Genomic DNA, 17431 nt, shown 5'->3' on the forward strand with positions numbered 1-17431 from the left:
ATCTCCTTGTTCTGTTGTTTGGCCTCCATTCATTCCCCATATAACCTCTCTCTTTGCCCATGACCATCCAAGAGTCCAACCTGGTGCCTGAATGTGACGATATTGCTGGAGGTTATAGATCGTTACAACCGCCTGCACCGTGAAAAAGAATTAAGGTATGTATTAAATACACAATCAAGAGTCAAGAAATCCCCAAAATTTTGAAGCTAATGTATACATACATACCACATAGCCATCTGCAGTCCAGGTCATGATATCCCATTTGATAGTAATGTTCCCACTTGGATCCAAAGGATCATAAGCTTCTGAAAAAACCCAAAAAGCAACACCATGAGCACACAGCGCTTTCTTTTTTTTTTGGTTTTCATGTCTTAAAGATTCTCTCTTTCTCTAGTAACAGAGCATTGAAGATGAAATTGAAATGTCAAAAAGATCTTCTCTTTGAGACTAATAAGCTCCTTCAAAACCATTAAACGGCTTAATATACAAAAGAACTAACTTCTCTCATTCTCTATGCACCGAGAAGCTCAAGCAATTCCTATCTACAGAACTCAATAAACACAATCGCCTAGCAGATTCTTTTAAAAATAATTAAAACATGGGGAACAAAGAAGGAAACTTGGTTCAGTTTCGAGCGAAACCCAGAAGCCAAGTTACACTCAGACTCAGAGACGAAATAAAAACCCTAGTTGGTAAATACAATAATGAACTGCAAAAAGCTTGAATAAGATGGAATCTTTCGGCTTACCTGAAGGAGTATAACAAGAGAAAGACACTAGAAAGATTATAGATATTCCCAGCTTGAAGAAGATTGAAGAAGAACACAAGAAACCCATTTTTTTTTGTTTCTGAAGAGAAAGAGAGAGAGAAAGAAACTCGTCTTCTTCTTGAATCTTAAGTCTCTGACAAGTGACAAGACAAGGACGAAGACTGAAGAAGCTCGACGTATTATAACAGTCAAGGAAAAAAGCTTAGGAAATAAAGCCAAAGTGATTAACAACAATGAAGAGATAAACAAGAAATGGCCAATTAGCTTCGAAATCTTTGAGATTAATCTACTAAGTTTAATGAGGTTTAAAAACTCATAATTGCTCATTGAAAATGGAGAAATCCAGCTTTTGGGGTTTTTTTTTTTTGTGCAGAGACAGAGAGAGATTAATGAAAGCCAAAAGAAGGTTGCTTTAGTGGGCGATGAGATGGTTTTTTTTCGTGCCAAGTGTAATAATTTGACTTAATACACAAGCATTAATGCACTTAGCTAGCACTAGCAATTTCTTTTTCAATTTCAAACATTCTTGTTCACATTTATTGTTTAGTTTACCAATGATTTTTTTAGAGTCTCTAGACAATACTAGACACGTAGGTGTTGGAAAATTGGGCCGGTACGAAACGACTATTAGGCCCGTTTAAATCCCATCACATACAAGATACAACCATAATATGATCCTTTGCTAGTCTTTGCATTGCAGAGTGAGGTCACAAAGTAAAGTCTTGTGGAAACAACAACAATAACCGGTTTTGCAAAATCTCACAATACTATCAAAATTGAGTTTACTTCTGCAGTTGAGATGGCTCAGTTGCATCACTATCTTCTCGCAAATCATGCTCATCATCACCAGTGTGATCCTCATCTGATTCAGGTCCACTCGCTTCATCATCATGGCCATGACCAGGTACAATACCATGACCAATACTCCCGCTAACTCTTCCCGACTTGTTTGCATATTCTTCAAGGGATGTTGAGGGAAACACATCGCCGACCTTGCTACTATCACTCCTTGTAGCTTCCTCTAATTTGTTCGGCTTGTTATCTTTGTTCATCTGTGTCACGCAAATACGCAGCTTTAGGACTAATAACACAAACATATACATTTACAAATCTTAAACCCTCTTAAATGTAAGATATAACTCTATTTGTTTGGAATCATAGGTAGTAAAAAGGGCACATAACTAAAGAAGCTTACCGCACGTAATAGCGTCCTTCGATCCCTTTCCCTAGCATTCTTGATAGTCTGCATCACATTAGTAAAAAAATTCAGTGAGAACCCAAAAAACATCTTTAATTTCAGTAAAAAAAACCCGCAAGCAGGAAGCAGAATAAGTAAAAGACTAACCTCATCAAGCATCTTCTGTTCAGCCTCTACCTCATAAATATCTCTGCAAGAAACAAACAATTACCTCTTCATTAGCTTAACATCATATCTACCAAACTAACTCAGAGAAGGAAACCAGCATCTTAGCAGAAGCAAAGGAAAGACTTTCTTCAAGATTAAACTTACCTTCCAAGGATTTGATCAACACGGGAACAACACTTTGCACACACCTTTTGCTCCTTGGCACAACCTGTAATCAGTTTAGGTACTATTAACACATCAACTCAAAAAACAAGATACTGATGTATTCTTCTTCATTGCCAACAAAAACAAAGAAACAAAACACTAACCAGGGCATAACTTATGGTATGCTTGACGAACATTTCGCTTAGTACACTTCTGACTGCAACAACAACCAAAAAAAAAAAAAAAAGTTCGCTCTTTTAAGAAAACTAACACAATGAACAAACAAATCAGTTCGATTCAACAGAGAATGACACATACAAAAGAACACTCTTAAATTCAATCAACAATACCATTTGGTGGCTTCAGTTAGGGTTTTGTATTTGCCGTAGCGGCGTTTCCAAGCTATCTGCTCTCTACACCGATAGCAAACTCCAGTTATCTCCGATAATGGTCTAAATCTCCCGCCTACTTCCTAAAAAACCAGAAATTTCCAGAAAAATGAAGGATCTAACTACACTAATCACTCAATTTCATTAACCTCGTAGCAGAGAAAATTGTTTACCGTTTCATTGATCTTGACGCCGGCTTTAGGAACCCAGGCGAATTTGTTCTGATGCTTCGGTGGTCCTTGCCGTGATCCCATTTTCTATGAGTTGTGATTCTAGAACGGAGAAAACAGAGGAATACGAATCTGGAAGAAGAAGAAGAAGAAGAAGAAGAAGACGAGCGGCGCGAAAAGACGAAGAAGCCAATTAGGTTTCAGGAAAAAAACACAAACAGATCCATAATTAATGAAGGTTTATTCAATGGGCCAAGTCCATAAACTTTAAAAGCCCATTTACCACTTATTTGTTGGGTTTATCGTTTCCAAACATTTTGTTTAATGTGTCAATTGTCTGAGAAAAATATTGAAACGTTCGATCATGTGAGATCCAACTAATACAAGTGTGAGATCTATAGCAATCAATGTATTTCTTGTTATTATAGGTTCACGTTTCGTTTGTAATGTTTTAAAGGGTTTTTATAAAAAGAAGATGTTATGCGGATTTTTCACGATGCATGCAATGATCAGATATATATTCGCAACGTGCATCGACGAGCTCCCCACGACGTTTAAGATCAAACTCCAATGATTTTTGATTGTTATAATTACATGTAAACAAATCATCTCAATTATTCTTTATTGATAAAATTTGTTATTCCGGGAAATGCACTGGAATTTTATCAAATCCCAACATAAGTATTGAAGTACTGTCTGTATAAAGAATATTATCCGTGGTGTCTTTTATAATTAAAGTACTAATTCGTATTATTGTATATTATATTTAGCACATTCTGTATATGTGAAGTTCTGCTAAAAGCCTAAAAGGAATGTAAAAAAAAAAAAAAATCTAAGATTGAGCTTCCCACACATGCGACTGTTCCTTCGTTCCACAGTAAAGTAGATCGAGGACAGTTTTAAAATTCATTTATTCCCGTTATGAGCTAAAAGCCTGATTACATTCTAATTGACACCTTTATTGATGTTACACTCCGGTCAAAAAGTATTAATTTATTGTTCGGTTTTTGTATCCCCAACTTTTTAATTCCTCACATACGACTTTTTTCTGTCTGTTAAAAACGCATACACGAATTTAGGTACATTTATGGTAAATCAAGTAAGAAATAATTGTAAGCCGAAAATGAATTAAATTGCTAGCTAAAAGATAGATGATCCTTCATAAGGTTAGCTTAGCTAGACCTAATATCTTAAACTCTTCAATTGACTCTCAAGTCCCAAACTGAAGAAATAATAACTAAAATCAAACGAATTGAACAAGAAACCACACTTGTTTTACTTAACTAAAGCCTTAACTAAAAATAAAATAGAAAAAGATGGCACAATCAAACAAACAGTGCCGTGTCCAGGGTTATCGGGGCTTAAGGCGAGTTTAACATTAGAAGTTACTTTAATATATTTTATGAAAATAAATAAATATTAAAATTCAAAATTATAATACAATAAATATCAAAAAGTCAAAGCTATAGAAATTTTCAAAAACAAAAGAAAAAATCTAAAAAGCCTTAAACATAATCATTTTTCTTTCTATTTCAATAAACTATTTCACCAACTTCTCTTAATCTTTCTTCTTTCTGTTTTACGATCTTACTTGGTCTTTCACAATTCAAGGTTTTGTTTTCATTTTTGTATATTTTTATAAATAAATATATTCAAAAGAATCATACATGGGTTGTTTAGGAAATAAAAAGACTCCCAAAACCATAATGATACACCATATTTTCCATAATTGAGAATAAAAAAAAACACATAAAAACTAGAAAAATACTTAGGTTCACCCCTAGGAGTGAACCTTTGTATTCACCCCCTCCCCTCTCAACCAATCAGAATATTTTATTTAAAAAATAAATCAAAATAAAATTAAAAAGCAAAACAAAATAAGGAAACAAATTCTGTATATTTTTAATTAAAAAAAGTTAAATATTAGCTTGGTTTAGATTTTACAATTAAAAGAGGTTATATATCGGTTTGGGTTTATAAATGAGAATTAGAGTTTAGATATATAATTAAAACGAAAGCATATATCGGTTTGGGTTTACAAATGAGGTGATTAGGGTTTAGATTTTACAATTGGAACAAAATAATATGTCGGTTTGGATTTACAAATGAGATTGTTAGGGTTTAGATTTTACAATTAGAACGAAATTATACGTCGGTTTGGATTTACAAATGAGATTGTTATGGTTTAGATTGTACAATTAGAACAAAATTATTTGTCGGTTTAGGTTTACAAATAAGATGGTTAGGGTTTAGATTTTACAATTAGAACGAAATTATATATCGGTTTGGGTTTATAAAAGAGCGGTTTAAGTTTCTAATTTTATAATAATATATAGAGAGTTTATTTCCTTATTTTATAAGGGGGTGAATGAAAAGGTTCACCCCTAGAGGTGAACCCAAGTATTGCTCAAAAAACTATATACTTTGAGGGCCTGAGGCAAATGCCTTTTTCCTAACCTATAGGCACGGCCCTGCAAACAAATGACAATTAATAACATAAAATAGATGATCCGATCAGATCTAACATTAAAAAAAAAAAATTGTTGACAAATTTAATATATTGACCATTAAATTAAGAAAGAAAATTATATATTTTGAATGTTTTGCACCTTTAGTTAGTCAAAACAGTAATTAGTTTCCTAAATTTCAATGGCTAAAAAACTAAACAAAAATATGTCAGACCAAAAAGTGTAAATAAAACAGATAATTCCATATTATTTGTACGTATATCTGATAAGTTAATTCAAAAATCATACATATATACAAAAAAGTATGGGATATTATTCATCACAAATATCTATTTAAAAAATATTCATATAATTTTGTTTTTTTTGTGGTGTGGAGATAAATATCTAAAAAATACAGTATATCCTCAAGACAAGAAGATTACAAGCTTCTATTTTTTCGGAAATTTATTCAAACAAAAAATGTTTTTATTTTCTAAACCAATAAGACAATTTATTAATAGCAAACAAATAATAATTAAATTGCAAAGTCCGAAAAATAAGATTAATTTTTGCATCCCCATAGAATACGGACATCAAGAGGACAAAAAATAGAAAAGTCTTCACTTCCTCACCATAACACATAACATAACACAATAACAAAGGTTTCCTTTGACCTGTTGAACGAGTCTTAATCAACCACGTGTCAAACCTCACACGTGTCTCGCAAACCCCTCGCACGTACCAAACCCAATATAAAAACCAAAGCGACGGGTCTTCAGAGTCTCCCATCTCCTCCGATCTCAAATCTCAGAACCCTCTTCCTCTTCTGCTCTCTCTGAATCATCAAAAACCATGGTTGAGCCGGCGAATACCGTTGGGATTCCGGTGAATCACATGCCACAGTTGAAGGATGAGCTCGACATCGTCATCCCTACCATCCGTAACCTCGATTTCCTCGAGATGTGGAGACCTTTTCTCCAGCCTTACCATCTGATCATTGTCCAAGATGGAGATCCATCGAAGACCATTGCTGTACCTGAAGGGTTCGACTACGAGCTCTACAACAGGAACGACATCAACCGTATCCTTGGTCCTAAAGCTTCCTGCATTTCCTTCAAGGACTCTGCTTGTCGTTGCTTCGGCTACATGGTCTCCAAGAAGAAGTACATCTTCACCATTGACGACGATTGCTTCGTAAGTTCTCCACAATTCTGTTTATTAGATCTGTCATCTAGATCTAGTGATAAAGTCTGTAGATTTAACAGATCTTAACCTTTAAAATTGAGTATTGCGATTCCAATTGTTTAGGTCAACCTGCTGAGATTAGATAACACTGTTTTTGACATAGATCTATAACACTTATCTGCCTGATTGTTCTCGATCTGTTTTCAGAATTCAGTCTTTATGTTTTGTCGGCATTGTCATGATCTCTTATGTTTAGGTAGTGTCAATGTTGTTGGACCAACCTATCTGTGTCTTAAGAGTTAACTTCACAAGATTCTTGCATGTCATTGTCCTGCCCCATTTATGTTGTTGTCATTAGGCTAAGGCGGAGAAAAGTCCAACCTTTAAATTCCCTTCTTTAGGGGTTTGTGGGGCTTTTTGAAGAATTTTGAGTTTTCAGTTACGCCATGATAGTAGCATTGATGTTGCTTTCATAATGTGGTTGGTTTAATCACGTGTAACGTATTGTTTGGTCCCTCATGGCCTTATACGTGCATTTGAATAATCCTTTCTTAGAATTTTAAATATTATTTTTGTTGTTGTCATGTTTTATTATATAGGTTGCCAAGGATCCATCTGGAAAAGCTGTGAACGCTCTTGAGCAACACATCAAGAACCTTCTCTGCCCATCATCTCCATTTTTCTTCAACACCTTGTACGACCCATACCGTGAAGGTGCTGACTTCGTCCGTGGATACCCTTTCAGTCTACGTGAGGGTGTTTCCACTGCTGTTTCCCATGGTCTGTGGCTCAACATCCCTGATTACGATGCCCCTACCCAACTTGTGAAGCCTAAGGAAAGGAACACAAGGTAGTTCATCTCACATTTTCTTTCTGCATTTTTTTTTGGGTGTTCATTAGTTAACAATTCTTAATTGGCATCACTTTTAGGTATGTGGATGCTGTTATGACCATCCCAAAGGGAACACTTTTCCCTATGTGTGGGATGAACTTGGCCTTCGACCGTGAGCTCATTGGCCCGGCTATGTACTTTGGTCTCATGGGTGATGGTCAGCCTATTGGTCGCTACGACGATATGTGGGCTGGATGGTGTGTCAAGGTACTTACTTTTTGCCACACTGCTCCTTACTTTTTAACGGATTTAAATCTATATATTTTTTATACTGAGCTTCCCTCTTATGGTTATGTTCGTCAGGTGATCTGTGACCATCTTGGATTGGGAGTGAAGACAGGTTTGCCCTACATTTACCACAGCAAAGCTAGCAACCCGTTTGTGAACCTGAAGAAGGAGTACAAGGGAATCTTCTGGCAGGAGGATATCATTCCTTTCTTCCAGAGCGCAAAGCTCTCGAAAGAAGCTGTGACAGTTCAACAATGCTACATGGAGCTGTCCAAGATGGTGAAGGAGAAGCTAAGTGTCATTGATCCTTACTTTGACAAGCTTGCAGATGCTATGGTCACTTGGATTGAAGCTTGGGATGAGCTTAACCCACCAACCAAAGCTTGAGCAGCAAAAAGACCACCACCGCAGTTTTGGTTAATTTAGCTCAATCTATCATCTATCTTCTCCCTTTTGTTTTTTCTTTTATGTTTTCTCTATTTTCCGGCGGATTCTTAAGTTCGTTTTTAAGTCGCCGGAGTTTTATTTAAATAGTGATGATGTAGCTCTATTTATGACCGAGACAATCTCTCCTTTGAGGTTTTTCGTGTGTTTCAATAATAAAATCATATCCCTTAAGTCTTGCTTGCTGGTTTGTTGACATGTTATTTATTTTGAGGAAAGTTCGAAATTGAAAAATGAAAAGACTCCAACATCATTATAAAAAGGATCTTGGAAAAGAGATGATGACCAACATCATTATGTATAAGCAAATGATTAAGTATGCAATCCTTTGACACAAAAGTAGAGGACTTTACAGAGTATGCACATTGCACAATAACCAACAGAAGAGGCAAACTGATAATATAGTTGCAGAGCCATCTTTCAAAGTCATATCCATCACTCATCAGCGACAAAATAACTGCCTACTGAAGTTTACGATTCTAAAATTGACTGATGGACTTTTACATCATATAATGCCTGCAAATAAACTCGAGTATTAATTACTAGAAACTATAGAGTAAATAAATGTTGTCTCTCTGCAAAGCAGCAAGAAGGAGACCACGAGAGGGAAGAAAGCAAAAACTAGAGAAAAGGAGAAATCTCCATATGCAGATAGCGCTAGAGAGAGACAGTGAGAGCCTAACCTCATCACGACCTATTTAGATTTTAGAGACATCCTCTGTAACGTAACTTGGTTCCTACTGAGCTTTTGAGACAAGCTTCACGTGCCTGCTAAGCCTCATCATAGTTTGTTTGTTGGGCTGCGAAACTCATTCATAGTTTTCTCCGCTCTCTTTTGGAGTTCTTCCAACCTTGTGCGTCTCTCAGTGGTGTAAGGATCCCCCTCCTGCTTTGTCTTGCTCCTCTTATTAGAGGATTCCTCAGCATGATTTCTCCTTTTTTTGGCTGCACCAAACTCTTCTTTTTGACTAGCGGTTGGACTAGGAGGTGGCACTCCATCACTATGGGGACCCGAGTTTGCATTAGAATGCAACTTAGCAAGAACCATACGGTATCTGTAGCTGGCATCATAACAAGAACGTGTCATCTGATCAGAAAGGAATCTGTTTGCTTCCGCAACCAACTTGAAAGCAGCCTCTGCACCAGCAAACTTGTTCTTGTCCGGATGAAGAAGCAGCGTGAGCTTTTTGTATTGCTTCTTGACCGTGTGGGCATCAGACACCAAAGGCTGAAGCTGAAGGATATACCGTACCAATTGTCAAGGCCATGGAATGTGTTGTTTGCAGAAGAATGCACATCACATATGGTTTTCATCTGTAGATTCGGTAAGAGTCCTTGAGCCTCGGTACCAAGTTTATGATCAGCTCCTTCCACCTCATGCCACTGAGAGAGTCCTCCTAGCCGTTGTATGTTAGTAACTGAGAATTGGGCTTCTTCCGAAGAGTTAGACCCATTGGGCTTTTTAATGTTTTTTCTTTCTCCTTTGGTGGATTATTTCACCGGGGTTTTTAACTTGTGTGTAGGATTAATGGGGAAAAAGGAGAGCGAGATGTCTGCAATGGAGATCGACGATCCCAAATCCGAAAGCTCTGACAAGATCCTTCCCAAGTTCTCGGATCAAGAGTGAAAAAATAGAAGTATGCATTTATCAAAGAACTTATAAATAGAGGTATTAATATAGGAAGTTGGGATATTTGTTATTTGTGCGATGATGAAAAAGATGTCCACAATGCGAGAGAGACCAAACTGACTCATAGGTAACAAAGAAAGCAGTAAAGAAGATCATTTTCTTTACCTTTTTATTTATTTTACCAAAAGATTACTCAGTTAATCTATGCAGTACGCGGTGGTTTTGTTTCAATTATGTTGCGACTAGTTTTGTATAAGAAATGGAAAACATTAGTATTAAAAAACAAAAGAACCACTTGATTATTAAAAAAAACGTAAATATATACACCAATTGCCATTTTATATATATACACTTATGGACTTCTTGCCTTCTTGTGCTCATCGATCCACTTGTCTGTTCACCAATCCACTTATGTTGATCTCATAGAGAAGTCTTTGATCCTTGATGGGTTTGGAGCCATATGTTATATGTAGCTGGTGGTTGGAGTTGCAAAGACATATACTTATCTAGCATTGACTTTCCTTTGTTTTTTGGCGGACACTTGTTTTATATATATATATATATTGTAGTTGCGGTTAATTGATGGAATTTTTGTTAACGGAAATAATTAACTTGGCAAGTAGCTGATGATTTGGTGATTATTAATCCATCTAAAAAATGGACAGATAGACGCAGCTCATGGAAAATAATAATTGCTTTTGACTTTCTTTTGTTTCACCGGCCGGTGAGTGTAATATTTGCGCTAGTCACGGGGGGTGCACCGTTTCACCATAGCAATCATCAGTAAGAAACATTAGCGCTAGTCATTAGTAGATGTCTGGTTTCATATGATAACTTTTTTTTTGTTTGTAAAATGCAAATATCATTCTTTGTTTGGACTTACACACGTATATTATCGGAAGTTGTTCATTAGAAGGGCGTCAACAACTTAATTTATAACTTTTGACTTTAATTTTATATTTATATATATATACACACATATAACATCCACCAAAACATGCATACGAATATTCATTCACATAAGAATTTCAAAATCGTAAAGAAATATCTTTTTTTGGGTCCTCCTCTCCACGATTGACGATTAGTTTACAGAGATGAATAAGTCGAGTTATGCCAAGTTAATAACTTCAGCTTTTCTGTTTCTCTTCTTAATTATTCTTCTTTTGGCCTTTCAAGGTTCGACCTCTAGCCCATCGTTATGTTTCTTCTTTATATATATACTCTTTTATTTGATAATATATATGATGGATCTATATATACATTTAGGTGGATCAAGAGGTGACGATCATCAGTATGTTCATGTGGCCATCCGAACAAAGGATATCTCGACGGGACGAAAGGTATATACAATTTACACAATTAACAACTAAACCCGATCGTCGAATTAAAACATATGGTTATCAATTAATTAATTAAGAGTACTATTAATACTTCATGAATTACATATTTTGATCTTAATGTTTTTTATATATCCATACAAGTATTTTCATATCTGAGAGTGTATATATACCATGATTTTGTTTTCACCATGCAGTTAAAACATCTGAAACCACAAACTGAATCGCTGACGCTAATCAATATTCCAAAAAAGAAGGATGGGGTTCATGAGTATTCAGATCAAAAATCGTATCATTTATCAGAGAAAGGGATGTATTTGTCGATCTAATGGCTAGGGACTACCAAGGAACAAAAAGCAGAAAGCCCCCAATCCACAATTGACGGCTACGTAGTTGTCATTGATAACTAAAGTTAAATTACTAATTAAATTTGTAAAATAAACGAAGAAAAAGTTCCATTTATTATGATGTTTTTGTACTGCATGTATTTAATGACTGATCCATTACATGTGAAGAAGACTTCAAATGTTTCAAGGGTTGATTAACTGTACAACTATTCACGCCGGGGAAAGATTACATAGGAAATGATCCAACGATGTGAATATATGATTCTAATTTTTCAACATACTTTCTTATTCTAAAGTGGCATCGTACACCAACAAGGCCACAAGGATTGAATCGGAGGACCCGCCCTCGTGTCTCAAAAAAAATATATCAAATTCAACGTAACATATATATATATATATATATACTCTAATACTTTTACGTACAAACTTAATTATATATTGTACAAAACTAAGCATTTTTAGCAAACCTATGGTTGAAAAAGATGTTTGGAACTACAAAAGGAGGGACTTTATTTAGAAACCTTAAGCAGTAACCAAAGATTTTATTATTAAGTTAAGCTCCAATGTTTACTTTAGGGCACTTAAACTCATGAAAACTTCCCCATGCCTCCTTGATTTCTCCAAGAAACATATCTTTGTCTTTTAATTTATACTCCATGTCGGTACCGACTTTCTCTGGATTTACTATTTTAGGTTCTTTATTTCTCGAATTTCTCATCTAAATATACGATATTCTTTACATAATTTTACATATTTCATTCTTATACGTACTTTCCATAACAGATATTTGGTATACCAATTGAATAACTTCGTCTTATATATTTTACTTGTATAAGACCAGAGTTTTGAAACTCGATAGAACTTATTTGTAAAAGATGATGGAAAAAGACTGGAATATTGATTGTTTAGTCGTTAATTTAATTTTTAGTAGTATAACTTTGTTTGACCAATCTTCCAAATTTGTTGTTGTTGCTGGAAAGATTTTGTTTTTAAATTATTTCTCGCAACCGTTTACAATTACCGATGAGGCGATGAGAAGTACCTTTTTGTCTTGCCTATGGAACTGTCGGAAAACCCTAGCTTTCACTTTATCGGACTTCTGAACCAACTTCTACTATATATATGAGCTTCACTCACATCAGTTAAAATCCTAACCACTTCCTTAATATTGATAAGACAAAAGAGATGAAGAACACAAATGCTAAGTTAATCACACTCTTTCTAGGGCTTCTCTTCCTCACGACGATGGTGAAGTTGAACCTTCCTCATGCGCTTCAAGGTTCGTCCGATCCATTGATAAAACTCTTATTTTTTTAAATTTTTTTTCTTAGTTGATATTTTGAGTTAGATGATATTAATGATTATATATACTCATCTTAATTTAGATGATAATCATGGTGTAAAACTTGTAGTTATGACTTATGATGTGACTGTGTGTGTGTGTGTTTGACTGTTTGTCTTGTCGATATACATATAGACGACGTATAATGGTGTAAACATGTGATTATGTGAAGCTAATGTTGTATATGAAAAACTTATAAGTGGAAATATAGATGTAGGTGGATCCAAATATGAGGATTATGGTCTTATAGCGAGCGGAAGTGAACATCTCTTGACGGGACGAAAGGTACACAAAACATTTATTTGTTTATTTATCAAACTTTTTTTTTTTGAAAAACATGTGAATATCATTAGATGAAAGCTCTGGTTATCAAACTTTGGTTTAGCGTTAATTTCTCTAAAGATTATATGCGTCATACTACAGTTGATATATACAATCTAGAGGTTTTTCTAACACAAATAGTTGTGAAGAAGATTTTATATCATTAGCAAAAAAAAAAAAAAGAAGAAGATATAATCCGATTTTTAATTTTTGTTTTATCGCAGATAAAAGGTTTAAAATCAATAGACCCTGAAACAAAGAAAAGATCAAGAAAAGGCTTAGTCTCGACAGATTCAGCAAAGGGAATCGATAATCTAATGAGAAGTGACTATCCTTCACGTATGAAAGGGAGGAAAAGGACTCCAATTCATAATTGATGTGGCATATCGTATGGGGTAGTCTAAGAAACTTTTCGTTTTGGATAACCGTTTAGTATATGCATGTGAGAAGAAGATGCTACAGGTCTACTACATAAATGTATGTGTACAAAAAGTAACGTTTTGCTACTTTGTTTTTTGTTTTTCGTTTGCTGCAACCAAATGTATTCTTTCTTACTGAGGCTTATATATTACAAATGGTGACGTTAGTTTATATATGCTTAGTGCGTGCTTCCATTTCGATGAAGTGTGTCAAGATCTTATTTTTCATAATTAATAATAACAAAAGGCAGGTTGTTCATCTATGTTTTGCCAACACTTGACTATTCAATAGTACAATATTATTTATTTTTATAGTTCTTTACAAAATCACAACAGATTAGTGATTCAACGGCTATATTGATTTCTGAGAGGAGATAGCGATTGATGAGATAAGACGACAAAAGCTTTGGGACCAAGGATAAGGAAATTCGAAATCTAGGACCTTTTGTGTAATAAACAATAATAAAGAAACAAACTCCGATCCTTTATAACTTCACTTGTGGCAAATCTAATTTTATAATAACCGTTCGACCTAAATTTATTCAAAGATTCATGATTGCAAGAAAATCAAAACAGAATACTTATTTATAATGTTCATGTTTGATGAAAAAAAAAAAGAATACTTATTTATTTTGTCAAATAATAATAATATTGTGTAACATAATTTTACACTGCTTTTAATTTTATTTTAGAGCTACCAAAACTGCAAGGCCATGGATGATGGATATATGGTGTGCCAAAGGTCATATTTGCCAACTTAACAATGAAAGCTTCAACTTTTCTTCTGCATTCATGCATGGAAATCTCTGTACACCAAAGAACCCTAAATAACTCCTCATCTGTTTAAGGAACCTCACCTTCGAGACTGGTATATAACTCTATCATTCATTCATCCATGTCCTGCGTCACCTTGCTCAAGCTAAATTAACCCAAAGATCTCCTCCATCCACAAAGACAAACAATGGTGGATCTGATCATATGGTTTCTTCTAGTGAATTGCCATTATTCTCATGTAATAGCTGAAGACATTCATATGGATTGGCATAGAAGTAGTCTTCTTCTTTCGGTCTATTTGGGATCACTAGCCGTCTCTTTGGCCCTCCCATTCGTGTAGCGTGAAAGGCCTTAACCGTGGATGAAAACACTTCCCAGCTCAACAACCCTTCATAGTATTCATCTATTAGCTTAACCAAGAACTTACGGTTTAGCTCAATCGTCTTCTTGAAACCCAAGAACCTGTATGTGATTTATAATGCATTAGCAGACACACATTACCTCTTCTTTAGATTAGAAAAAGTTACAGCAAATGATTTACCTGCGATGACCTTCCACAACTTTCGCCATGTTCCCATAATATGTAGGAACGAATATATCACTTTCGAGAGAGATAAGGTAATCAAGAGCAGCCATTTGAGAAGAATGGTTCTGACAAAAACTCAAATCAGAGGAATCGAGTAGAGTTTCTTTCTTGACCTGGTTTGGTCAAAATATTATCAGTTACTGTCTTGCTGACAATATATTGAGTGAAAGATTAAGGAATTGGGGAGTCTTCAGATACTAACCACATTTGGAAAAACGTCTGTCAAAGCCTTTAACCGCCTTTTACCACCATATATTTCACCGGCAGCAATGTAAATCTGAACATTACGGTCAATTCCCAATGCTGATAGAGTAAGAGCAGTTTCTTCTGGAGTCAATGGGCAAAGACCTTCTTTCCTCTTCAACTCGGAGTCTATTACTTTCTCTTTCCACCATGGATAAGCATACCTAAACAACAGGAAATAATGATAACATCATCAATATCACAACACAAAACAAAAGTCCCAACTAAATAATATAATTAAGATGATAGTTTCTTTCTTAACCTCATTCTTGTTAGTTCTTCTTCTTCATAGCGGTTGCAACCATGTGAGCAACCAGAAAATGCCAACATATCCATTTCATATCTGAGATGCAGAACAAGAAAGGGACCTTTCTCCCTCAGAATCTTGACTACTCTTCTACCCAATTCCTCAATCTTTGGAGTGAACCTAAGCCCGTTGAAATTTGCTCGGCATCGCAGCTTCTGAATCTCAACAGGCAGTTCGTTATTAGCAAGTCGTGTATCGGTCTTGTTCAGATGTACAACCTTGTGCTTCTTCAACAGTGGAAGAATCTGTTTCCATGGATTATGTACAAAGAAGCTTGTGAGAAACCAACAAAGTAAACAGAAGACTAATTTCTTAAAAGACTAAGTGTTGAATTCTTGTTGTAAGTGTAACCGAGAAAATAACCTGGTCTTGGTAGTAGGACATGTTGGACCAGCTTATAGGAGGCATGGTGTGATACATCCCAAGCCTAACCCTTCTTTTAAGCCTCGGAGGAAGCTCTTTGAGTATACGAACCTCATCTCTTAAAGAACTTATGAAGTGATCCACGTCGAATATGTCTTTGAACTCACTGCCCACATGAAAATCCAATCAGCAACATTGAGATACAAAAGAAAAGAAGAAATCAGAAAGAAGCTGTGAGTATAACATGATGGATGGCATAACACCTTGGATCATTCCAAAACGAGGTCTTGTCAAGCTCAGGCACAATAAGTGTGACATTCATGTATCTTGCAATAGTGACCATATCACATATCTGAGGAAAGAAAACAGAGTCCAAAAGTCACATCGAATAGAAACACAGCTTTCAGAAATGCAAAGAGATGTGGTTTAAGAAAGCAAGAGGATTAATTCTGATCATACCGCTGCTCGCATTTGGTTAAGTCCTCCATTGCAAGAAACCATAAGATAGCCATTGTTCTGATATATCCCTGAGATGAACAAAGAGCACAAAACAATAAAGCATAAAAATTGCGATTCTTTATAATGAAAACAAGCAGTTTGATGGAGATTCAACAATGATGAAGTACAACAGACAAAACATTGACATTCCCAGATTGTTGCAGCTAAGCTACTACATAACAAGAAAGAAACTTACTTTTAGGAGGAAAGGCGATTTTGGTGGGAAGAGAAGTCATCTCAGCAGCAGCAGCCATTGGGAAATCATGGTGATTGAAACAAGAAGGCCAGCCTTTCAACAATCTAGGTCCCCACATCTCTCCCAAAGCAACCAAATGAACAAAACAACTCCAAAGCAACAGTATAGTCATAGCACGAATCATCCATAGGCTCATACGAGACCTGGAAACCAAAGAGTTCTTGAACTTCTCTATCTTACTACTATCTCCTAGAAACTTAACCTTCATCTCCCAGAGTTTCCTGTGGTATAGAAACTTCTCCGCTTTACACATTCTCCCAAAATCCTACAACTCTCTCACTCTCTCCACAGGGGAGTTTCATCAAACAAGTTCCAGACTCAAGTCTTAGTAGGACGAATCAAAACAACAAAGCAACTTGAGAGTCTTCCTCAGAAGCTTACAAAAGAATACTAATACACAGTTGGATAAAGTTTACTCTCTCAGCGGCACTAATGAATTCTTCTTAATTTTAACACTCATAAAAATGTAATCTTTACACGCAAAACCAAGGGAATTCTGAGAACATTTATTACTCTTCCTCGAAAGAATCCAGATTCTTACTCAAGTCAACCACAGATTTCGCCCTTTTTAATCAATTAATTAAAAAAAAAAAAAAAAAAAAAAAAAAAAAAANAAGAGAGAGACTAATCTGAGTTTTTATGAACCTTCTTCCACCACATCCGACAAAACTCTCTCAACCCATTAAAAATCAAATACTAGAGATCTTTGGAAGCTAACTAAATCTCCTAATTACAATGCAATGACGATTCTTTAAACTAGTACTAAAAAGGAGGAAGCTTTTTGAGAATGCTTGTTAACGAGAGATTCTTCTTCGTCCAGATCCAGAGGTCAGAGAGAGATCAATGGAAACTGAATGAGATCGAAGCTACTCAGAAAGATTGGGAACAAAAGAAGAAGAAGATCAGGACAAGAATGTGCAAAAAGGTTACTACTTTCTTTTTCTTCTCATCAAGAAAAAAAAAAAAAAAACAAA

At 35.4% G+C, this 17431-nt stretch overlaps 4 protein-coding genes and 1 long non-coding RNA gene across 5 annotated transcripts; 3 read left to right on the plus strand and 2 right to left on the minus strand.

Annotated features, from left to right (window-relative positions):
* Positions 1367–3032, minus strand: LOC104763780. The gene is made up of 7 exons (XM_010487161.2): positions 2842–3032; positions 2630–2751; positions 2444–2496; positions 2280–2343; positions 2115–2157; positions 1965–2012; positions 1367–1821 (listed from the first exon to the last, which is right to left on the minus strand). The coding sequence occupies exons 1-7, from the start codon at positions 2920–2922 to the stop codon at positions 1552–1554; spliced, it is 681 nt and encodes a 226-aa protein (XP_010485463.1). The 5' UTR covers positions 2923–3032; the 3' UTR covers positions 1367–1551.
* Positions 6055–8213, plus strand: LOC104763781 (UDP-arabinopyranose mutase 1). The gene is made up of 4 exons (XM_010487162.2): positions 6055–6479; positions 7070–7320; positions 7401–7569; positions 7666–8213. The coding sequence occupies exons 1-4, from the start codon at positions 6138–6140 to the stop codon at positions 7975–7977; spliced, it is 1074 nt and encodes a 357-aa protein (XP_010485464.1). The 5' UTR covers positions 6055–6137; the 3' UTR covers positions 7978–8213.
* LOC104763782 lies at positions 10679–11471 on the plus strand. Its single transcript, XR_002036742.1, has 3 exons — positions 10679–10840; positions 10931–11004; positions 11199–11471. It is a non-coding gene; the product is annotated as an uncharacterized LOC104763782 (long non-coding RNA).
* On the plus strand, positions 12524–13592 carry LOC104763783. The gene is made up of 3 exons (XM_010487163.2): positions 12524–12627; positions 12902–12975; positions 13236–13592. Exons 1-3 carry the CDS (start codon positions 12534–12536, stop codon positions 13386–13388), a joined length of 321 nt encoding a protein of 106 aa, XP_010485465.1. The 5' UTR covers positions 12524–12533; the 3' UTR covers positions 13389–13592.
* On the minus strand, positions 14240–16710 carry LOC104763784 (uncharacterized protein At1g04910-like). Its single transcript, XM_010487164.2, has 8 exons — positions 16398–16710; positions 16163–16230; positions 15967–16055; positions 15704–15869; positions 15296–15585; positions 14993–15197; positions 14746–14903; positions 14240–14666 (listed from the first exon to the last, which is right to left on the minus strand). The coding sequence occupies exons 1-8, from the start codon at positions 16708–16710 to the stop codon at positions 14405–14407; spliced, it is 1551 nt and encodes a 516-aa protein (XP_010485466.1). The 3' UTR covers positions 14240–14404.

The sequence above is a fragment of the Camelina sativa genome, chromosome 19 (genome assembly GCF_000633955.1).
Source record: "Camelina sativa cultivar DH55 chromosome 19, Cs, whole genome shotgun sequence".
Lineage (NCBI taxonomy): Eukaryota > Viridiplantae > Streptophyta > Magnoliopsida > Brassicales > Brassicaceae > Camelina > Camelina sativa.